At 44.5% G+C, this 24,575-nt stretch overlaps 1 protein-coding gene and 1 long non-coding RNA gene across 6 annotated transcripts; one reads left to right on the forward strand and one right to left on the reverse strand.

Annotated features, from left to right (window-relative positions):
- Positions 1–1,060: 1,060 nt before the first annotated feature.
- Positions 1,061–19,970, reverse strand: NRIP2 (nuclear receptor interacting protein 2). Of its 5 annotated transcripts, none has more exons than XM_069762990.1 (8): positions 19,889–19,970; positions 16,137–16,285; positions 12,661–12,800; positions 2,908–3,144; positions 2,506–2,588; positions 2,115–2,224; positions 1,900–1,952; positions 1,061–1,518 (listed from the first exon to the last, which is right to left on the reverse strand). In XM_069762990.1, exons 2-8 carry the CDS (start codon positions 16,276–16,278, stop codon positions 1,390–1,392), a joined length of 894 nt encoding a protein of 297 aa, XP_069619091.1. In that variant the 5' UTR covers positions 16,279–16,285; positions 19,889–19,970; the 3' UTR covers positions 1,061–1,389. The 5 variants fall into 5 exon arrangements, with proteins under 5 accessions (XP_069619091.1, XP_069619088.1, XP_069619090.1 ...); XM_069762987.1 differs by having other exon boundaries at positions 19,763–19,895; XM_069762989.1 differs by lacking the exon at positions 19,889–19,970 and adding an exon at positions 19,666–19,818.
- On the forward strand, positions 14,581–23,140 carry LOC138675038 (uncharacterized). Its single transcript, XR_011320636.1, has 3 exons — positions 14,581–14,651; positions 16,862–16,901; positions 22,790–23,140. It is a non-coding gene; the product is annotated as an uncharacterized lncRNA (long non-coding RNA).
- Positions 23,141–24,575: the final 1,435 nt, after the last annotated feature.

Raw genomic sequence — 24,575 nt, forward strand, 5'->3', positions numbered from 1 at the left:
GGCAACAAGACAGTTAGTCACTTGGTTACTAGGCAACCATGGTCACAGCATGTCATCTACATAGCGGTCACATCGTCTATAGAGATGTCACATCGTCTATAGAGCAGTCACAGTGTATACAGTGGTCACATCATTTACAGCAGGGAAGTCAAACTCAAATATACAGAGACAAAATTAAAAGCTTGGACAAAGTTGCGGGCCCCACATAGTCCTCCATACAGTATAATGGGCCCCTCATAGTCCTTCATACAGTATAATGGGCCCCACATAGTCCTCCATACAGGATAATGGGCCCCACATAGTCCTCCATACAGGATAATGGGCCCCACATAGTCCTCCATACAGTATAATGGGCCCCACATAGTCCTCCATACAGTATAATGGACAACATAGTCATTTATACAGTATAATGGTCACACATTGTCCTCCATAGTGTATAATGGCCTCACATAGTCCTTCATACAATATAATGGGTGACACACAGGCGTTTCTACAGTATAATGGGCCCCACATAGTCCTCCATACAGTATAATGGGCCCCACATAGTCCTCCATACAGTATAATGGGCCCCACATAGTCCTCCACACAGTATAATGGGCCCCACATAGTCCTTCATACAGTATAATGGGCAACATAGTCATTTATACAGTATAATGGTCACACATTGTCCTCCATAGTGTATAATGGCCCCACATAGTCCTCCATACAGTATAATGGCACCATATAGTCATCCATACAGTCTAATAGGCCCACACAGTCCGCCATACAGTATAATGGGATTCACATAGTTCTCCATATAGTATACTGGCCCCACATAGTCTTCTATACAGTATAATTGTCTCACATGCCCCGTGCTTGGCGGTCATTACCACCACGCACGGGGATGGGTAATAAATGTACACCATGCAAGCCAACAGCAGGGTCACATCATCTACAGAGCAGTCTCTTTGTCTACATAGTGGTCTAATAAGAGGGGTTAACTCTTTCTTCCCCTCTGTGCCCCCTTTTTGCTTCGATCATTTATCGCTTTCCTCCACAAAGAGTCGACATGTCATCATAATACAGAAAGCAGAATTCTTCTTTATAAAGAGCAGCAGGGGGCGCAATGGGCGACCACAGAAGGTGCAATTATTTTCTTGGAACAAAGCAAATGGAGCGATGAAGATAAACCCCGGAACATGGCTAGTAAAATGACGGAGACATACCAGCATTACAAAAGAGTACAGAAGCCCCCCTCCAACCGTCCGGATTCCCAGACCCTAAAAGGGGAGGAACTCGCTATAAAATGCTTCTTGGCGCTCCTGGAGCAGCTGCGTCACAGTGGATGTTAGGAGCAGTTGTGCTTTAACTTGCACTTGTAGTTCTTCCATCAGACCAGTAGGTGGCAGATTACTGATCACTGAGATCGCTCACGGTGTCGATCATCTTCTCCGCCGTGGGTCGCTGGGCTGGGGCGGTCCTGAACCATACGTCTTGGGTTGGGGTCTTCAGGACGCCATGTTCCAGGTCGATGCAAGCCTGGAAGGGGGTTGAATGAGGAAATAGAGGGCATCGGTGTAGCCCCTCTTAAAGGGGTTCTCCACTTTTTTTTTTTACTTAAATGCATGCATTTGAGGGTAAAAATAATTTTTGCTATTGCGTTTCATTAAACATTTTGCCCCGGTTGACTTTTAATGGCAGCTGGTTTCCCTCAACATTCAACTATGATGCGGTCTGCGGTCATAAATCAGTTGAAAAGACAGAATAAAAGAATGAGCTCACTGATGGAGCCTCAGTTTACTCATTCAGCAGCCAGAAATAGTAACGCAGAGGCCCTAAAAGGCAAACGGTGCAAAACGTATGCAGAAAACAAAAAGTCCCTAAAAGTGGACAACCCCATTAAGACCCCAGTAAACGTACCTTTAAAGATATCAGCATCTCCAGTCCAATGGAAAAGTCAATGGTGTCGTCATCTGGAAGAAAAAAAAGCACAAAATAAAGTTATTTTATAATCACTCGATGTAACAGGCCCAAAGCCTGAGGCTGCACCACTGAGAGATCCCTTGTTGTCATGGAGACGTGGATCCACCATCCATATATATATCTATATACTGGAGATTGATGGCGACTCTTACCCACGATCACGGCCTGGCAGGTCCGTGCCGCCGCTCCGCCTAGGGCCACGTCTCCGCCCAGGGCCACGTCCACCACCATCTTCTCCCCCGGACCGTTTGCGGACTGTAACCTGGATTGATATGCAAGATATTATAACTGTCCCTGTTTCCCACTTTCGACCAATCAGAGCGCAGCTTTGATTTTTTACACAGCTCGGGTAAAATGAAAGCTGCACTGTAATTGGTTGCTACAGGCAACAAGGACCGTTATCATAAATCTGCCTCAATGAATCTTGGGAGCCACTTTAAGCCTAGGATTTAAAGGGAATGTCCACTTTTATATATAAGCAACTCATCTTGGTGCCGTGTGTAAATATGGCATCTATGTCCTTTCCTGTGCGGCCGCTCTTACCCCAGTCTTTCCACGCAGGCTTTGGAGATGAGGTTTTCTTGACGTTCAGTGGACAACGTGGCACAAATGTCCCAGGTGCCAACCTGTAAATTTAAAGGCATATAGTACTGGTAGATAAGAAACATATTCATTTCTTATGAAGCATTTACTCACCGAGCCAATCGGCTAATGTATCTCTGCAGACATTTGTACTAAGATAGTAAATGAACAGCGCCATCTACAGTACGGAGGTAGTAACTGCGCTATTATTATCAAACGGCGTCACATTGCAGTTTTTATAGCGGCCACTAGATGTCAGTACAGCAGATTTAAAAAATCAAGCTAAAGAATCTCACTTTACTGTCTGCTGGGAAATCTAACGCTGTAACCAGAGATTTGATGAGAATAAAACTTGTACCTCACCTTACAGGGGACCAGCAGGACATGTCCTCTCCAGCCCTCCTCCTCCGCATCCTCAGGTTGTTTGGTAGATAGCAGCTCACTTGGAATTGGACGTGGGTCTTCATTGTGCAGCTTGGGTGGTCTTGTCTCCACAGGTGGGACTCCCTGACCACACAGCTGGGGGACTTGTGCTAATTCGCTGGTTTCCTTAACTGGACTTCCTCCCATGAGACGTCGCTGGATCACGCTGTGAGGTTGCTGAACCAATAACACAAAGCTTATAAGAATGACAACACTGGGAATGTTTCACATTTACCCACTGATCCACTTTTGCATGCGTTGACTTTTTAGCATTTTTTTCCCACAATGCACTTATAATAAAGTCACTTTGTGATCATAGTTCTTACAGTAAGTTCTCTTACCTATTTGGTACCTGTAGGTAAACCTTAACCACTGATCCACCTCATCCCAGTACACATTTATGACTAAATCATATATCTGATTTACTACAAATCTGCCTATGCCTAATTATGAATATTTTTGGGAATGTTGTCTTGCAAATTACCTATCGCCATGTCCCTCCAAAATTGTGCCTGCTATGTAACTCCTTTACCACTGATCCAGCTCTTGAGATTTAACATTTATCCAGTACCATTTGGCTTTACCAAATATTCCATTTGTATTAATTGTATTAGGTTATGTTACTACTGATCTGTTCCTTGTAGCTTAATATTTAACCAGTATTGTTTTATCACTGATCCAACACATAATACATATTATTTGGACTGTACTAGGTTCCTTTACCACTTAGCCATCTCTTAATATCTAATCTGTACTGTGTCTCTTTATCAATGAATAAAGTGTATGGATACTTATATGTATAGAATACTTTAACCCCTTACCACTGATCCATCTCAAGGTTGCACTGTATGTGCAGAATTATTATCAATTAAATGAAAAACATAATTTTTTTCCTCTAAATTGTTTCTTTACATTTGTTCAAGTGATAATAATAATAAAAAAAAAGTTCAAAATATGAAAAAATACATTTCTGACATCTCCCCAAAAATATCAGTGACTGATACGGTAGTTTATATCTTGAACTTATACTTCTGATTCTTCTTTATGGCAAATATTTAAATCCTACAGAGACACTTTACCACTGATCCATTTCTAGGTATTATATGATATGAATCTCACTGTAACTCTTTACAACTGATCCATCCCCAGTTAATATGCGAATTGAACTGTGGTCGGATTACTCTAGGTATATATGTGAACCACGCTGTGACACTTTATCACTGATCCATGTATAGGTAATATGTGAACCATACTGAGAGCCTCCATCATTGATCCCTTTGGTCATTTATATCTAAACCACGCTATGACGCTTTCCCACTTATCCATGTTCAGTTAATAAGTGAATCGTACTGTGACCCTTTACCACCAATCCATCTCTAGTTTATAAGTGAACTGTACTGTGACCTGTTACCACTGATACATCCCTGGTTAATAAAGGAACCATACTGTGACCTGTTACCACCGATCCATCTCTGGTTAATAAGTGAATTGTACTGTGGCCCTTTACCACCGATCCATCTATAGTTAATAAGAACCGTACTTTGAACCTTTACCACTGATCCATGTCTGGTTAATAAGTGAATTGTACTGTAGCCCTTTACCACTGATCCATCTCTGGTTAATAAGTGAATTGTACTGTGACCCTTTACCACCAATCCATCTCTAGTTTATAAGTTGACTGTACTGTGACCTATTTCTACTGATCCCTTTGATAATTAATATGTGAACCATGCTACAATGCTTTACCACTTATCCATCTCTGGTTAATAAGGGAACCATACAATGACCTGTTACCACCGATCCATCTATGGTTAATAAGTGAACCGTACTTTGAACCTTTACCACTGATCCATGTCTGGTTAATAAGGGAATTGTACTGTGGCCCTTTACCACTGATCCATGTCTGGTTAATAAGGGAATTGTACTGTGACACTTTACCACTGATCCATCTCTGGTTCATAACTGAATTGTACTGTGACACTTTACCACCGATCCATCTATGGTTAGTAAGGGAATTGTACTGTGACACTTTACCACCGATCTATCTATACTTACTAAGTGAACCATACTGTGGCCCTTTACCACTGATCCATCTCTGGTTAATAAGTGAAGCGTACTGTGACCTTTTACTACTGATCCTTTTCGGTAATTTAAAAAAAAAAATAAATATATGACTTTTTACCACTGATCCATCTCATAATACCTAACATCTATTCGACGGTATGTGCCATTACCACCGATCCGCACTGATCGCCCCTTCCCCACTGATCCATCACCGACCATTGCAGAATATTTATGGTCCCTGCAATACCAGAATCTGCAGTCGTACCCTCTGGTTAAGCTCGCTGCCCTCTTAGCCACCACTCCACTTACCAGGTCCTTGGAGGTCCCAAGTCTCCGCAGCTGATCGAGGGGCAGCAGATCTGCAGAATCCTTGTGAACGAACTGGGTGGCTTGCTTCAGGCGTCTCTGCTGGTGCAGGATGGCGGACCCTCGGAAGTCTTGCTGTTTTTGGGGGGAATCTCTTACCCTGGCATCTTCCCCAAGACCCAAGGGCGGCCTGTGGAAGCTCATGGTGCAAGAAGGGGCCCCAAACAGCAGACTGCGCCCCTCTGCAACTTACTGGGGTCCCTCCTGGCACCTGCTCTGTGTCACCTCCTGTCACTGCTCTTCTCTTACTGCCTTTGTCCTTTCTCCCTCTTCAATGTAATGATCTGGTATTCTGGGGATTCCACTGTGGAGCCCCCTCCTCCCACTCTGCAGAGATTCCCTGCTCTGCACCCCCTCCCCTTCCCTGCTCTCTTCCTATCAGCCCCTGCCTGGTCCATGTATCATCCTGAGCTTCTATAAAACCATCACGTCTGAGCCCAGAAGCAGGATCCAGAGCGAGCGGAATCCTGCAGCAGCATCCAGAGCGAGCGGAATCCTACAGCAGCATCCAGAGCGAGCAGAATCCTACAGCAGCATCCAGAGCGAGCGGAATCCTACAGCGGCATCCAGAGCGAGCGGAATCCTGCAGCGGCATCCAGAGCGAGCGGAATCCTGCAGCGGCATCCAGAACGAGCGGAATCCTGCAGCGGCATCCAGAGCGAGCGGAATCCTGCAGCAGCATCCAGAGCGAGCGGAATCCTGCAGAAACATCCAGAGCGAGTGGAGTCCTGCAGCAGCATCCAAAGCAAGCGGAATCCTGCAGCGGCATCCAGAGCGAGAGGAATCCTGCAGCAGCATCCAGAGGGAGCGGAATCCTGCAGCAGCATCCAGAGCGAGCGGAATCCTACAGCAGCATCCAGAGCGAGCAGAATCCTACAGCAGCATCCAGAGCAAGCGGAATCCTACAGCAGCATCCAGAGCAAGCAGAATCCTACAGGAGCATCCAGAGCGAGCGGAATCCTACAGCAGCATCCAGAGCGAGCGGAATCCTACAGCAGCATCCAGAGCGAGCGGAATCCTACAGCGGCATCCAGAGCGAGCGGAATCCTGCAGCGGCATCCAGAGCGAGCGGAATCCTGCAGCGGCATCCAGAACGAGCGGAATCCTGCAGCGGCATCCAGAGCGAGCGGAATCCTGCAGCAGCATCCAGAGCGAGCGGAATCCTGCAGAAACATCCAGAGCGAGTGGAGTCCTGCAGCAGCATCCAAAGCAAGCGGAATCCTGCAGCGGCATCCAGAGCGAGAGGAATCCTGCAGCAGCATCCAGAGGGAGCGGAATCCTGCAGCAGCATCCAGAGCGAGCGGAATCCTACAGCAGCATCCAGAGCGAGCAGAATCCTACAGCAGCATCCAGAGCAAGCGGAATCCTACAGCAGCATCCAGAGCGAGCAGAATCCTACAGGAGCATCCAGAGCGAGCGGAATCCTACAGCAGCATCCAGAGCGAGCGGAATCCTGCAGCAGCATCCAGAGAGAGCGGAATCCTGCAGCGGCATCCAGAGCGAGCGGAATCCTGCAGCAGCATCCAGAGCGAGCGGAATCCTGCAGCAGCATCCAGAGCGAGCGGAATCCTGCAGAAGCATCCAGAGCGAGCGGAGTCCTGCAGCAGCATCCAGAGCAAGCGGAATCCTGCAGCAGCATCCAGAGCGAGAGGAATCCTGCAGCAGCATCCAGAGGGAGCGGAATCCTGCAGCAGCATCCAGAGCAAATCGAATTCTGCAGCAGCATCAAGAGCAAGCGGAATCCTGCAGCAGCATCCAAAGCAAGCTGAAAACTGCAGCAGCATCCAGAGCAAGCGGAATCCTGCAGCAGTGTCCAGAGCGAGCGGAATCCTGCAGCAGTATTAAGAGCAAGCGGATTCCTGCAGCAGCATCAAGAGCGAGCGGAATCCTACAGCAGCATCCAGAGCGAGCAGAATCCTGAAGCAGCATCCAGAGCGAGCGGAATCCTATGGCAGCATCCAGAGCGAGCGGAATCCTAAGGCAGCATTCAGAGCGAGTGGAATCCTACGGCAGTATCCAGAGCGAGCGGAATCCTGCAGCAGCATCAAGAGCGAGCGGAATCCTGCAGCAGCATCCAGAGCGAGCAAAATCCTACAGCAGCATCCAGAGCGAGCGGTATCCTACAGCAGCATCCAGAGTGAGCGGAATCCTGCAGTAGCATCCAGAGCGAGCGGAATCCTACAGCAGCATCCAGAGTGAGCTGAATCCTGCAGCAGCATCCAGAGCTAGTGGAATCCATCAGCAGCATCCAGCGCGAGCGGAATCCTACAGCAGCATCCAGAGCGAGCGGAATCCTGCAGCAGCATCCAGAGCGAGCGGAATCCTGCAGCAGCATCCAGAGCGAGCGGAATCCTGCAGCAGGATCCAGAGCGAGCGGACTCCTACAGCACCATACAGAGCGAGTGGAATCCTGCAGCAGCATCCAGAGCGATCTGAATCCTGCAGCAGTATCCAGAGCGAGCGGAATCCTGCAGCAGCATCCAGAGCGATCAGAATCCTGCAGCGGCATCCAGAGCGGGTGGAATCCTGCAGCAGCATCCAGAGCGAGCGGAATCCTGCAGAAGCATCCAGAGGGAGCGGAACCCTGCAGCAGCATCCAGAGCGTGCGGAATCCAGAAGAAGCATCTATAGCAAATCGAATTCTGCAGCAGCATCAAGAGCAAGTGGAATCCTGCAGCAGCATCAAGAGCAAGCGGAATCCAGCAGCATACAAAGCAAGCGGAAAACTGCAGCAGCATCCAGAGAAAGCGGATTCCCTGCAGCAGCATCCAGAGTGAGCGGAATCCTGCAGCAGAAACCAGAGCCAGCGGAATCCTGCAGAAGGATGCAGAGCGAGCGGAATCCTGCAGCAGCATCCAGAGCAAGAGGAATCCTGCAGCAGCATCCAGAGGGAGCCGAATCCTACAGCAGCATCCAGAGTGAGCGGAATCCTGCATCAGCATCCAGAGCAAATCGAATTCTGCAGCAGCATCAAGAGCAAGTGGAATCCTGCAGCAGCATCCAAAGCAAGCGGAAAACTGCAGCAGCATCCAGAGCAAGCGGAATCCTGCAGCAGCATCCAGAGCGAACGGAATTCTGCAGCAGCATCCAGAGCGATCAGAATCCTGCAGCGGCATCCAGAGCGGGCGGAATCCTGCAGCAGCATCCAGAGCGAGCGGAATCCTGCAGAAGCATCCAGAGCGATCAGAATCCTGCAGCGGCATCCAGAGCGGGCGGAATCCTGCAGCAGCATCCAGAGCGATCAGAATCCTGCAGCGGCATCCAGAGCGGGCGGAATCCTGCAGCAGCATCCAGAGCGATCAGAATCCTGCAGCGGCATCCAGAGCGGGCGGAATCCTGCAGCAGCATCCAGAGCGATCAGAATCCTGCAGCGGCATCCAGAGCGGGCGGAATCCTGCAGCAGTATCCAGAGCAAGCGGAATCCTGCAGAAGCATCCAGAGGGAGCGGAACCCTGCAGCAGCATCCAGAGCGTGCGGAATCCTGCAGCAGCATCCAGCGCAAGCGGAATCCTGCAGCAGCATCCAGAGGGAGCGGAACCCTGCAGCAGCATCCAGAGCGTGCGGAATCCTGCAGCAGCATCCAGAGCAAATCGAATTCTGCAGCAGCATCAAGAGCAAGCAGAATCCTGCAGCAGCATCAAGAGCAAGCGGAATCCTGCAGCAGCATCCAAAGCAAGCGGAAAACTGCAGCAGCATCCAGAGAAAGCGGAATCCTGCAGCAGCATCCAGAGCGAGCGGAATCCTGCAGCAGAATCCAGAGCCAGTGGAATCCTGCAGAAGGATCCAGAGCGAGCGGAATCCTGCAGCAGCATCCAGAGGGAGCCAAATCCTACAGTAGCATCCAGAGCGAGCGGAATCCTGCAGCAGCATCCAGAGCAAATCGAATTCTGCAGCAGCATCAAGAGCAAGCGTAATCCTGCAGCAGCATCCAAAGCAAGTGGAAAACTGCAGCAGCATCCAGAGCAAGCGGAATCCTGCAGCAGCATCCAGAGCGAACGGAATCCTGCAGCACCATCCAGAGCGAGCGGAATCCTACAGCAGCATCCAGAGCGAGCGGAACCCTGCAGCAGCATCCAGAGAAAGCGGAATCCTGCAGCAGCATCTAGAATGAGTGGAATCCTGCAGCAGCATTCAGAGCAAGCAGAGTCCTGCAGCACCAAACCCGGAAGATTACTTAAAGGGGAACTGCACTGTGCAGCCACTATAATAGAAAATACATATTAAACCTAGAACATAAAAAAAAATAGCTTAAGCTTACAGGACAATTCCTTATTGCATAAATGAAGGATAAATTACTTAAAGGGGGTGCCGTAATGATGTTATCTTGCATCAATAAGTGGCAAATTGCAAATAGGAGAATTCTACATAAATTTAAAAATCTTTTACCCAGTTTTCCTACTAACAGATACAAGTATAGTATGACTTGTTGATGAGTGCTTCTGAACACGTACAAAGAGTTAAAAAATTGAGGGCCGTCGGCCAAGAGTCCAAATGTTTAGATGGCAGAGCAGAATATTATTCCCACGCTCCATATCTGCAAGAACAGACGGCTCTATTAATAAATATAGGGGCCTCTATATATACACTCTCCTCCGCCTCTGTTTACACGCAGTGTCTCTGGTCTATTCACTGGCGCTGTAACCACTGCGTCAAAGCAGAGATCAAGATGAAGCTTTATTCAACAAAACGTGACTACATTTTATAAACCGAAAAATCAGTGGCATCTTCAAATTATATTACTACATTAGTCACTTTGGCCCCAAGACATGACACAGATCATACATAATTACACAGTCACCAGTAGAGGGAGCTCATTACCTACAGATTTATACAGCCACCACAAGAGGGAGATCACTACATACAGATTTATACAGTCACCACTAGAGGGAGATCACTACATACAGATTTATACAGCCACCACTAGAGGGAGCTCACTACATACAAATTTATACAGCCACCACTAGAGGGAGCTCACTACATACAGATTTATACAGTCACCACTAAAGGAAGCACACAAAATACAGACTTATACAGCCACCACTAGAGGGAGATCACTACATACAGACTTATACAGCCACCACTAGAGGGAGATCACTACATACAGACTTATACAGTCACCACTAGAGGGAGCTCACTACATACAGATTTATATATACAGTCACCACTAGAGGGAGCTCACTACATACAGATTTATACAGCCACCACTAGAGGGAGCTCACTACATACAGATTATACAGTCACCACTAGAGGGAGCTCACTACACACAGATTTATACAGCCACCACTAGAGGGAGCTCACTACATACAGATTAAACAGTCACCACTAGAGGGAGCTCACTACATACAGATTTATACAGCCACCACTAGAGGGAGCTCACTACATACAGATTTATACAGCCACCACTAGAGGGAGCTCACTACATACAGATTTATACAGTCACCACTAGAGGGAGCTCACTACATACAGATTATACAGTCACCACTAGAGGGAGCTCACTACACACAGATTTATACAGCCACCACTAGAGGGAGCTCACTACATACAGATTTATACAGCCACCACTAGAGGGAGCTCACTACATACAGATTATACAGTCACCAATAGAGGGAGCTCACTACATATAGATTTATACAGCCACCACTAGAGGGAGATCACTACATACAGATTTATACAGCCACCACTAGAGGGAGCTCACTACATACAGATTTATACAGCCCCCACTAGAGGGAGCACACTACATACAGATTTATACAGCCACCACTAGAGGGAGATCACTACATATAGATTTATACAGCCACCACTAGAGGGAGCTCACTACATACAGATTTATACAGCCACCACTAGAGGGAGCTCACTACATACAGATTTATACAGCCACCACTAGAGGGAGATCACTACATATAGATTTATACAGCCACCACTAGAGGGAGCTCACTACATACAGATTTATACAGCCACCACTAGAGGGAGATCACTACATATAGATTTATACAGCCACCACTAGAGGGAGCTCACTACATACAGATTTATACAGCCACCACTAGAGGGAGCTCACTACATACAGATTTATACAGTCAACACTAGAGGGAGCTCACTACATACAGATTTATACAGTCAACACTAGAGGGAGCTCACTACATACAGATTTATGTGGCCTCCACTAGATGGAGCTCACTGAATTTAGTTGTATGAGACTTCTACAGCTCCCTTCTACACAATATGATGTCCCCACAACTCCCCAATACACAGTATAATGCCCCTACAGCTCCTCTACACACAGTATAATGTCCCCACAGCTATTCTGTACACAGTATAATACACCACAGTTCACCTATACACAGTATGATATACCCACTGCTCCTCTATGCACATTACGATGTCCCCATAGCTCCCCTATACACAGTATGATGGGCCAAAAAGTTCCCTTATACACAGTACAATGTCCATAAACTATATGATGCTCCCTTAGTTGCCCACACACTGTATGATATGTACGATGGACCCCCTTAGCAGCCCCCACACTGTATGATGCCCTCTTAGTAGCCCCCACACTGTATTATGACCCGTTTAATAGTCCCCACACACTATCGTGCAGCACGCTGATACAGCTGAGAGTGGCAGTCGCTCTGAGTGGGCACTTCAGAGTCAGGGGCCCCTTCTGTCATCCCCCCCCCCCCCGCAGCTACACTACTGTACAGACACCGTTCAATAAAAAGAGCTCACTACATGCACAGTTATACTTCTGCCTCTAGGGGGAGCTCACTGCATACATATATTTATGTCTACCACAGACACAATTCTATAGCCACCACTAGGGGCGCAATGTAAGAAATATTACAGTGAAACACAAACCCCAGAAAATGTGTAGAGCAGTGTTTCTCAACTCCAGTCCTCAAGCCCCCACAACAGGTCATGTTTTCAGGATTTCAATAGTATTGCACAGGTGATAATTTCATCACCTGCTCAAGCATTAATTCCATCGCCTATGCAATACTAAGGAAATCCTGAAAACATGACCTGTTGTGGGGTCTTGAGGACTGGAGTTGAGAGACACTGGTGTAGAGTGATTTTCATAGGTGTCTGGATAGTTCTGCACAAATAATATGACACTAGGAAAGGGACATCTAAAATCTAATTTAGGGAGTGATCATGGTGGAACACTTATTGTGGTGCACACCAGATTACTAGAGGAAGGGTGGTGCTAAACCCAAAGTGTGCATCATTGTATATACACACATATATTGACACTATACAGCAAGTTACCTGCATGTACCATCCCAGCCACGCAGACCCCTCTTTAACGCTAGTTCTCAGCAGTCTCAGACCACCATGTATAACATTATATAGAGGGATCATCATTATTCTCATCTGCACATGGAAGAACAAGAAGCCATGGGATGAAACTGAAAGGGAGAAGACACAGATTAGATATTAGAAAGGTTACGGTGAGGGTGATCGATGAGTGGAGCAGGCGGCCATGAGAGGTGGTGAGTTCTCCTTCAATGGAAGTCTTCACACTGAGGCTGGACAGACATGTCTGAGATGGTTTAGTGACTCCTGCATTGAGCGGGGGGTGGGACACGATGACCCCGGGGGTCTCTTCCAGCTCTAATATTCTAGGATTCTATTATCATACCTAGACCCTTTATATCAAGTAGAAAGTTGTCCGGTCTTATATCAAAATATGAAGAGATATTAATTCTCTTTTCATCTCTGCATCTTATATTTAGGCCACGTCTTACTTTATGAATATTTCAAGAAACAGTCAGGCGCCACCTTTTTTTCCCTCACCAGCCTGGTGACAGCATGTAGAAGGTGTTCCCAGGGTCTTCATCTACCGATTTGCTAAGAGTCCTCATTAAAGGGAACCTGTCACCCCGTTTTTTGAGATTGAGCTATAAATACTGTTAAATAGGGCCTGCGCTGTGTGTTCCTATAGTGTATGTAGTGTACCCCGATTCCCCATGTATGCTGAGAAATAACTTACCAAAGTCGCCGTTTTCGCCTGTCAATCAGGCTGGTCAGGTCGGGAGGGCGTGGTGACATCGCTGGTTCTTCCTCAGCTTTACGTTGGTGGCGTAGTGGCGTAGTGGTGAACAAGCAGCGCGCGATCTGCGCTGTCATCCCTTTCGTCGGTGGGGGCGGCCATCTTCCTGGGGCCGCGCGTGCGCAGATCGAGTGCTCTGCTGCACGGGGCTTCAGGAAAATGGCCGCGAGATGCCGCGCGTGCGCATTAGAGATCGCGGCGGCCATTTTCCCAAAGCCGAGTTTGCATCTCGGCTTTGGGAAAATGGCCGCCGCGATCTCTAATGCGCATGCGCGGCATCCCGCGGCCATTTTCCTGAAGCCCCGTGCAGCAGAGCACTCGATCTGCGCACGCGCGGCCCCAGGAAGATGGCCGCCCCCACCGACGAAAGGGATGACAGCGCAGATCGCGCGCTGCTTGTTCACCACTACGCCACTACGCCACCAACGTAAAGCTGAGGAAGAACCAGCGATGTCACCACGCCCTCCCGACCTGACCAGCCTGATTGACAGGCGAAAACGGCGACTTTGGTAAGTTATTTCTCAGCATACATGGGGAATCGGGGTACACTACATACACTATAGGAACACACAGCGCAGGCCCTATTTAACAGTATTTATAGCTCAATCTCAAAAAACGGGGTGACAGGTTCCCTTTAATATATTTGCTAACATGAACCAGACATCGCAAATGATTGTCATTCTGAAGAAGACCCTACTAATACTGTGCGACATCCCGCTGGGTGGGCTCTCCGCCAATGAATAAGAACAATACACAAACCCGTGGGTTATAATAAGAGATTACTGTAATGTGAAAAGTATACAGGAGTGGGGACATTTCCAGCATAAGACAATACCTCATAAAAGCCTCAGGTACATGACCAGCGAAGAGGCCGAAAACTCCCAGAATGAAAGATGTCGGCCATTTTCTCTTGTCAGTGTCGTTTACCTCACACACCGACCAGCGCTTATATCCATACAGAGGCTGCAGGGGGAGGAGCATGTGAGCAGATCAGGCCATCAGCCTCCTCCAATAGGAAAACACCTCACATGGGAAAGCTGCTTTCCTATTGGAGGAGGCTGATGGCCTGATGTGCTCACATGCCCCTCCCCCTACAGTCATTATATAAACAGAAGTGCTGGTCAGCGTCTGAGGTAAGCTGCACTAAGAAGAGACAATGGCCGACCCCACTCAGCAGTCCCGGACCACCATGTATAATGTTAGAGAGGTAGGGAATGGTCCGTTCTTACTTTAACTATCCTTAGCATTGAAGAGGACATTTTGAAAACATTCTTGAAAGACATTTATCAGTCAGCGGTTCTCTCCTCTATGTAGAGGCCTTCTAAAAGATGGTTATCACATGTAGTAGGTGTAAGTCTCCTGTCACACATGCCTATTAATTATGCCACAGCTTACTGCTTGAACTTTTTGGAAAACAGACAGGAGCCATCTTCTTTCTTCTTGGTTTCTTTGTTCTTACAAATCATATGTATATATATGCCCTCCATCCTGTAATATACTGTACGTCATCCATCCTGGTATATGTCTCTTATCCTGTTATATATATCCCTCATCCTGGTATATATACCAGTACGTCCTCTATCCTGATATACATATCCCTTATCCTGGGCTCTATTCTGGTGTATACTGTATATCCCTCACCCTGGTATAGATGTCCCTTATCCTGGGCCCCATCCAGACATATATATCCCTCATCCTTGTATATATATCTGTCACCCTGGTTTGAATGACCCTTATCCTGGGCCCCATCCTGGTATATGTCCCTTATCCTGGGCCCCATCCTGGTATATATATATATCCCCCATCCTTGTATATATATATATATATATATATATATATATATATATATATATATATATATATATATATATATCACTCACCCTGATATAAATGTCCCTTATCCTGGGCCCAATCCTGGTATATTTATCCTCCCATCTTGGTATATGTTCTTCATTTTGCCACTGTTCTTTAATGTATACTAAAAAAAAAAAATTATACTCATCTTCCCTGCGCTCCCCCGAAGCCGGCAGAGGTGCAATCCCTAATAATAGATGATGAGAATAATCCTTTGACCTCACCATTTGAATTGAACCTTTGAGTTTTCCTCCTAAAATGGAGGTTTCCTTGTGCGTATCGCATTCCTTCTTTTCATCTTGTGTGTATGTGTCTGACTATGCTACAGAAATGCTTCCTACAATAATAATGACTTGTTGGGTCCTGATGAATGGAGCAAGGACGAAGGAAGGTTAATCCCTTAGATTCTGCAATCAATTCCTGATTGCAGTGTGTAAATTGTTAAATCGGGTTGGGTGTTCCGTTAACGTGCTCATCGCCACGGGAGGACTAGGATGGGAGCCATGGGAGCCTTCAGGAGACCCCAGCAGTCATGACTGCTGCTTGTTACTTGTCCATAGTAATTACCTGGCTATTGAACCAGTTCTCTGCCCTTGATTGCTGCCAATTATAGCATGAGATGTGTTCTTGCTCTGTGCTCCTAGTAATGTATTCTGATCTTTGATGCTCGACCTAGGATTTGTCTTGACCATCTGTTTGCCTAGCCCCATTTGTTGTGATCTACCTTCTTGAAATATTGACCTCGAACCTTTTCCTGACTATGCCTTTATCTCACCGCTCTGTCTATGACGTACCCTCTTGGCTTTTGACCTCAGACCTCTTGACTACCCAGCCTCACCGCTTATCTGTGAGTAGTGGCTAGAGTCACCCTGTAGCTTTCTCTCCCGACTCCTCCATACACAGGTGAACTCCCTCTGCCGAGCGTTGTTGTTTTCTCTATGAAGGTATGTGCATATGATGTCTTTTTCTGAAGGGTCCATTCAAAACCTAAAGAAATTATAAAAATAATGAACATAGTGATGTAATCGCACCTTGCTGTGCATATGTTCAGCCTTTTTGAGCCTCTTCAGGTTTCTAAAGCCTTGAAGCAGTGCATAAAACATGCTGTGTGCACAAACCCTAATGGAGCCACCGCTGGACTCCTCTGGTCATGGCTTATATAGCCGATCACAAATGGATCAGTGGTCCAAAATCTGACAAATCAGATCCTTATCAGATTATAACAATATATTTTATTAGGTGAGTCAGTACAAATAATCAATGCGGAATAACAAACCAATAATCCATTAAAAACATTTAAAAGTGCAGAACAACACAAAACTAAATACAAAACTTGTCAAACCATGAGAAGTATTGGGGTCAATACCTCCTATCTCATTATAGAATAGAAAATACAACATATAAAATACTGTGTAAAGTGCCATGTGCTAAGAGAATCTGTGCATTGTAGGTATTGGGACAACCGTTCTCTTCTCCTCTCTCTGTTCTCCATGCTTAGTGTTACACACACAGACACACAATGCAAAGATTGACTCAACGTCTCCCCTTTTTATCTGGTTTCAGATGTGATTTTCATATTGCCCACACCTGTTACTTGCCACAGGTGAGTGTGAACAAGCATCACATACTTGTTTAAGCACAATTTTGGAAAGGTGCCAACCATTGTATACAGCTCATTATGGGGATTTTGTGTGAAATGTTGTCCAATTTGGCTGTTTCTATGTTTTTTTGTACTGTTCCAATACACACAAAGGAAATAAACATGTGTATAACAAAATGTGTCATTGCAATAATTTTCTGGGAGAAATACTTCATTTTTTTGGAACAATTTCAATGGTTCCAACACTTTCGGCCATGACTGTAGGTGCTAGCCACTATTTATGTTTTTCGGATCCTTATCAAATGATGTTGGGGTGAGGGTGTTGAGAGGCTCCCATGAACATTAGACATCGATGGTCGCGGTCGACATTACTTAACCCCTTGCCGGCATCGGACGTACTATACTGTCCGATGCCGGCTCCCCTGCTTTGATGCAGGGCTCCGCGGTGAGCCCGCACCAAAGCCGGGACATGTCAGCTGTTTTGAACAGCTGACATGTGCCCGTAATAGGCGCGGGCAGAATCGCGATCTGCCCGCACCTATTAACTAGTTAAATGCCGCTGTCAAACGCAGACAGCGGCATTTAACTACCGCTTCCGGCCGGGCGGCCGGAAATTACGTCATCGCCGACCCCCGTCACATGTCCGGGGGTCGGCGATGCGTCTCCATTGTAGCCATAGAGGTCCTTGAGACCTCTATGGTTACTGATTGCCCGTCGCTGTGAGCGCCCCCCTGTGGTCGGCGCTCACAGCACACGTGCAATTCTGCTACATAGCAGCGATCAGCAGATCGCTGCTATGTAGCAGAGCCGATCGTGCTGTGCCTGCTTCTAGCCTCCCATAGAGGCTATTGAAGCATGGCAAAAGTTAAAAAAAAAAGTTTAAAAAAATGTGAAAAAAAATAAAAAAAACATAAAAGTTTAAATCACCCCCCTTTCGCCCCAATCAAAATAAATCAATAAAAAAAATATCAAATCTACGCATATTTGGTATCGCCGCGCTCAGAATTGCCCGATCTATCAAATAAAAAAAAGCATTAACCTGATCGCTAAACAGCGTAGCGGGAAAAAAACTCGAAACGCCAGAATTACGTTTTTTTGGTCGCCGCGACATTGCATTAAAATGCAATAACGGGCGATCAAAAGAACGTATCTGCACCGAAATGCTATCATTAAAAACGTCATCTCAGCACGCAAAAAATAAGCCCTCAACCGACCCCAGATCACGAAAAATGGAGACGCTACGAGTATCGGAAAATGGCGCAATTTTTTTTATTTTTTTTTTAGCAAAGTTTGGAATTTTTTTTCACCACTTAGATAAAAAATAACCTAGTCATGTTAAATGTCTATGAACTCGTACTGACCTGGAGAATCATAATGGCAGGTCATTTTTAGCATTTAGTGAACCTAGCAAAAAAGCCAAACAAAAAACCAATGTGGGATTGCACTTTTTTTGCAATTTCACCGCACTTGGAATTTTTTTCCCGTTTTCTAGTACACGACATGCTAAAACCAATGATGTCGTTCAAAAGTACAACTCGTCCCGCAAAAAATAAGCCCTCACATGGCCAAATTGACGGAAAAATAAAAAAGTTATGGCTCTGGGAAGGAGGGGAGCGAAAAACGAACACGGAAAAACGAAAAATCCCCCGGTCATGAAGGGGTTAATGTGTATGATGTGCGGGAGGGATCTGCTTAATAGCACTGGGGTCCGCCGTTCAAATCCCACCTAAGCTAACATCTGCAATGAGTTTAGATGGTCTCCCCGAGTTTGCGCGGGTTTTCTGCTCACGTTCCAAAGGCATACTAATAGGGAATATATATTGTGAGTCCTCATGGGGACAGTGATGATGATGTCTGTACAGTGCTATGGAATTTATGGCCAAAGGAAAATAATTGGTTAGAGAAGAAGGTGACAGCACGGGAAAATGGAGGGTGAAGTGTAAAGAGATGAGATAAAGAATGTTTAAGGATCTAATATCCAGGGAGATGTGGATGGAGTTTATCTCTAGTGAGATGATGTGTGTGAGGGACTTGCGTATGATTTGTTGATGTTCTGGATCAAAAGTCAAAATTATGGATTTTTTTAATCCATAATTTTAGAAGTATAATTTTTTTGTCTTTGCAGAGAATATAAGATGATATTCTGGTAGGGTTACATATAGGTTGAGCCAAAAGATTCTCAGGACCTTGGTTGAGTGGCCATTTCGGTAGACTACTGACCAAAACCCTACAAAAGTCCTACTGCCTGAGACCAGGGTGTGACGTCAGGACGAATCAGAATAGGAAACACGGAGGCCAAAGAGGTCCTAAGAGTAATAGGCCGTCATACACAAACAGAACAAATCCAATAAAGACGAAAGACCCCTAAAGAAAAGGTATAAACATAAATAATCTTTACTGAATGACAGAGGAAATGAATGAAAACATTAAAATCCAAGTGAGTGCGGAAAAATATGACATGGAAAAAATCAATGACAACACGTGATACACAATTACATAGCTGAATCATATCACTATTGTTCCTGACAGTATAGTGAAAAATAGTAGCCTGGGAAGTCACTAAACGATCATTAGAGACGTATATAGAATTCTACTAAATAGAGAAATAAAAGTGTCCATAACAATGTTGAGTGTAATAATTCATTGTAGAACAGACATCAATGGACGGTTAGTAAAGCTACCTAATAATACACCACAATAATAATAAACCAGGTGACACTATAAGAGAGGATGCCCAAATAAATGACAATAATTGAGTAAAACTCACATCTTTCCAATAATAACAATAGTATGTATGTTCCCCATTCATAAATGTGCGTATATGGAAAGAAGGAATCTGCTACCCGTCAATTAGGAGACATCACCTGTAGCTGTGAAACCCATAAACAGGAATCTCTATGGTCACATAGAATAATATAGAAAAAGAAAACAAAAAGCAGCACCAAAAGAAGACAGAGGGTGCAAAAAATCCTTCCAGGTATATACCAAACCTCATGCTATTGTCCAGAAAGATGAAGGCAACACTCCAGTAGAAAAAATAAGAGTATTTTATTGGCCCATGTGCGACGTTTCAGTCCAAAGTGTGGCTTGAGAAAGGTCCACACTTTGGACTGAAACGTCGCACATGGGCCAATAAAATACTCTTATTTTTTCTACACATAGAATAATAGAAATAAGGTGCAAAGTGCATCAAAGTCATAAAGCTGCATAATAAACCATTGATAACTCACAGTTCAAAATGTAATCAGAAGAGGGGTACAGACCTGTGCAGTCACAGGCGGTAATAAGAGTAACATGCCCAGTGCATGTTAATCATTGTCCCATAATCAAAGAGAATCCACAGCTCCAAAAGAGCAATTTGGAAGGAAAGCATAGAACCCACCGTCAGTCATAGATCACCATGTGCCCCCTGACGCGCGTTTCACATCTAGCTTCGTTAGAAGGGGTTTTATCCTTTCTGATGAACAAACAATCCGTGTAGCCATAACAACCACTATAATAACACCAGATAGTGGTAAAATAATATGCAGTATGCAAAGAACACACCATAATGCTGCCATATACTACACGCTTAATACTGTAAATCAGCTCCCAAATATTCAGATCACTAATTAATCCTGGGTGGCTTTGGCCTTTTTCCCTCAAAATAAAAATGGCCCTATTTACGTACTAGCAAATGTGCCCTTTGTCATATTACATATATGGATAAACGTATGTACTTAACATAGTGTATAGATAGTAGCAATTCTGTTGAGGGAACAACCCTCATCCCTGCCGGTAACAAACGTGACACATCCACTCCGCTTTTTCGGTCTGGGATTCCCTTTACGTTCTGAGATTTTGTCTGAAAATTCGGGACAATCCAGGAAAGTTCAAAACAATTGGCTGGTGTGAAAAGGAGAATCCCACGGCCTTTACCACCGCAAATGTACGAATGACTAGAACCTAAAACTTGAGGACCCAACTCAGACCCTCTTGCCTGACCATCAGCTTTATCTATTGGAGCCAGGTAGTTGTCATAATTCACTATGATGTCTTAAACAATCTCTCGATTCCTCCTCCGTCGTCTACCGGTGACTGAGCTCATAGTGGCGGCCACCAGCCACCAGAACCTGTGAGGATCAGGAGCGGCAGATTGGCCGTCACTAGTGTGCTAGGTCCCATCTTGACACAGATATATTTCCAAAGCACCTTTGATCTTCTCAAGTATTGGGATGCGAGGGATGTGGCGGATCTTACTGTCTTGACTCCCAAAGGGTTAAACTTTTACTTTATATATTGTTTCTCGCTAATTACTTTACTAACCTTGAGTCTCCATACATGACATTATCGCGGTATACCTTTGAGTTTCAGTCGGTTGTTGTTATAGCTCAAGGCTTAACTTTTATCATGTGATCCAAAAAAAAAAAAAATGAGCGGCACTGTCCCACCACTCGGGTCTCACTTGACCAAATGCAGGTGCAAAATATCATAGAATTTCACTCTCCAATTGCCGTAATCTTATGCGACTTCGGGTGCTCTTTCCGAAAAACAGTCTTTGAACCAAAGTTTCTCAAGAAGAAAAAAGAGATGAAGGCACTCACCAGTCTTCCAGCAGAAATCCTTTATTTAATATCAACTCCAGATAAAAATCATGGCCGGGGGAACAAGAGCCAAAGCTCGTGTGAGCTAGGGGGGACGACGGCCGTTTCGCGCTGTGCCTGCGCTTCTACGGGTCAGTCTGTGTTCGGGTTAGACAACGGAAATAGTGTGCCGGCCATGACACCTCCCACCACCAAACCCTCCCACAAATCACGAAATACACAAAAATAAAAAGCACAATTAAAAACATAGAAACTGTTTCCAAAGGCCTGGAATAATCTTATACACTGTGAAAACAACAATATCATTACCCACAACATCGGCATAGATTCAGATTCGCATGCTGTCTAACTGCAGCCTATTGCGTATAAGATTACAAGAAGATAGACATGTCCACACGATCGTTGAAGCCAAGTGGACCCAGCGCATTACTGCGCATGATCCACCTGGCCTCACGTCTAAGAAGCAAGTTGTTCCAATCACCTCCTTGAACAGGCAGAGTAACCCTTTCGATCCCAGCAAAGGTAAGATATTGTGCATTGCCGCTATGCTTTTCCCTCACATGTGCGATCAGCCGCGGAACTCCTTTACCTGTCACCACTGACCGAATAATTAACTTTTATCATTTTAGCATCTTACTGGCCTTTGTTCTCAGTCTACTTTTTGTGAAAAGCTTTGAGATTTTTTCACACGTTAAAATTTTTTTTTCTTTTTTTCTTTTTTTTATGAAAGTCTAGGTTCAGTTCCAATTATTATATTGCAAGCTGATGAACTATATCTGTGACCATACATCAGTGATGATATTTGTCTATGTATCGTGGAAGCCAAGAAGCGAGTACGGTCGATGACTTCTCTTATAAGTTCATGTTTTGCGCCTTTTTGCTAATATTTAAGAGGCTTAGCTAAGAAAATGCTGTTTGTAAACTTGATTAACAGAAAAGTTTAGTTTTAAAGTTCAGTTGTAATATGACAGTAGTTTCTAGGTCTAGTATTACGTATTATTTCAGCAGTGTATTGATCATATGTGAGCCATATATGACAGTATTATCTGGGGATGGCAGTGCAGTATTTGAGCAATACATGGTATTCTTTAGACATTGACTTATATGAGCAATGTATAGCGCAATTATGGGGATACCATGACAATTAGTGCCAGTGTGCGCTTTCTCTGTTCTTTGTGTTACTGTATTTGTTCATCACTGACTGACCTTGGACCTTGCCTTTACCATCCATTTGCCTTGCCCTTTTGTCTTGAATTCTGACTTTGGACTGTGACCTGACCACGCCTTTGTCTTATCCCTTTATTTTAGGACGAGCCCTCTTGGTATCGGACCCCGGCGCTCTTGACTATCCAGCCTCACTGCTTGTTTGTGAGTAGCGACTAGCGTCACAAATACCACTTCGAGGCTACAGTCAACATTGACCGTGGCATCTAAGAGGTTAAAATGCCAGGATCAGAGTTATCTCCAATCAATGCCAGGCGTCTGATACAGCTTCAAACATAGTTGTATTAATTAGAATAAAAACTATAAATGATTGACGTAAAAAGGCAAATTGGTGATCACTAAGGAGTTAATTAGGCAGCAAACAAACAACAGAAAAACATCATGGTATAAGAAGTTTAATAAAATTTTAATTACTACCTGACAATTGTGACATAGATGAATATTCCAAATAAATAATCATTTTCCTTAGTACGGTACATTAATTGATTGATGAAATCACTAAGTTACTTTTATACCTTCACACAACACCCAATGACAATGCTTTGATACATTTTACATGTTTTAGCTTTTATTCTAATTTAGTATTATTTATTTAGTATTATTTAGTATTATTCTTTTAGTCTCCTCTTTAGTAGATTTCCTAAAAATAAAAATTTGTTTGATAAGTAAATAAAAATATTTTTTTGTTACAAATTCGCTGTTTTCTCATGTTAGTAATGTAACATAAAATTCCGTCCATTAGGAATTATCTGCGGGGAGCTCCATCGATGACGAGTGTAAAGCAGAGCAAGACGTCACTGGTAAGGTAGAGTCACACAGAAGTGATCAACAAAATGAATGGAAACTGCTGCAAATGTCAAAATAAAAAAAAATAAACTCTGAAGATACATTAATGTGCACAGTTTGCATACAGAAAGGTCCTGGGAAAAGTAAAGATTTCTAATACAGCAACAGTGCAGAATTAGAATTTTGTTTTTAGAATTTTTAAGCAAAATATTATTTACCGTATTTATTCAAGGCAGAATAATATAAAAAAATTTTAATGCGGACATTTCAGATTTTGAGAAAAGTACAAAAAGTTACAGTTGAAGAAATTTACAAGACTTTTCTCAAATATATATCATTAGAAAATCAGATGTATTCCCTCTGTATTACAATGATGCAGTTTTCACTTTAATTTAAAGGGAAACGGTCAAGATTTTCTACCTCGAACTAATGGCATGCTTGCACAGGGGCTTTCATGCTAGTTAAGACCATTCCTTAATTATTGAAATCCATTTTTCAGTTTGGAAAATTCTGTGTTTGAAATCATATGCAAATGAGCAATAATAATGATCACCTACAGGAGGAGGACATAACTGAATCTAAAGGATAATGTGCAGGAAGAGGACGTATCTGCTTCTAAAGAGTAACTTATACAAAAGAAGGATGTTGCTGTTTCTAAAGTGCTGAATTACTATAGTAGGTGATAACAGCTTATAAATGGTTAATATGAATCTTTTAGTAAATACAGATGGAGAAAGCAGCTTCCATGCCATACAGAAGAGATGTCTCTGACAGCGTTTACTTCAAACATTAAGTAAGACCGCAGCACAGATCTCCCCTGTGTTTACATGATGCACAATCCCCCACCCAAAATAGTATCCTCCAATCTCAGAAGCCGGACATCTCACAAAGCAGCCAATAGGGAAACATTAAAGAGTCCAACTTCACCTGACTCTACCATTCTTAGGAGATTGTATCAATAATTAGAAAGGAAAGTTTTTTAATTTTTGCTAATTACATATCTTTAGGCAGGTAATAATTTTAATTCTTGAACTTTGAGTTTTTTTTGTATATCCCATTCCTTTTAATAAGTACTGCAATAAGC

This window comes from Ranitomeya imitator, chromosome 4 (genome assembly GCF_032444005.1).
Source record: "Ranitomeya imitator isolate aRanImi1 chromosome 4, aRanImi1.pri, whole genome shotgun sequence".
NCBI lineage: Eukaryota > Metazoa > Chordata > Amphibia > Anura > Dendrobatidae > Ranitomeya > Ranitomeya imitator.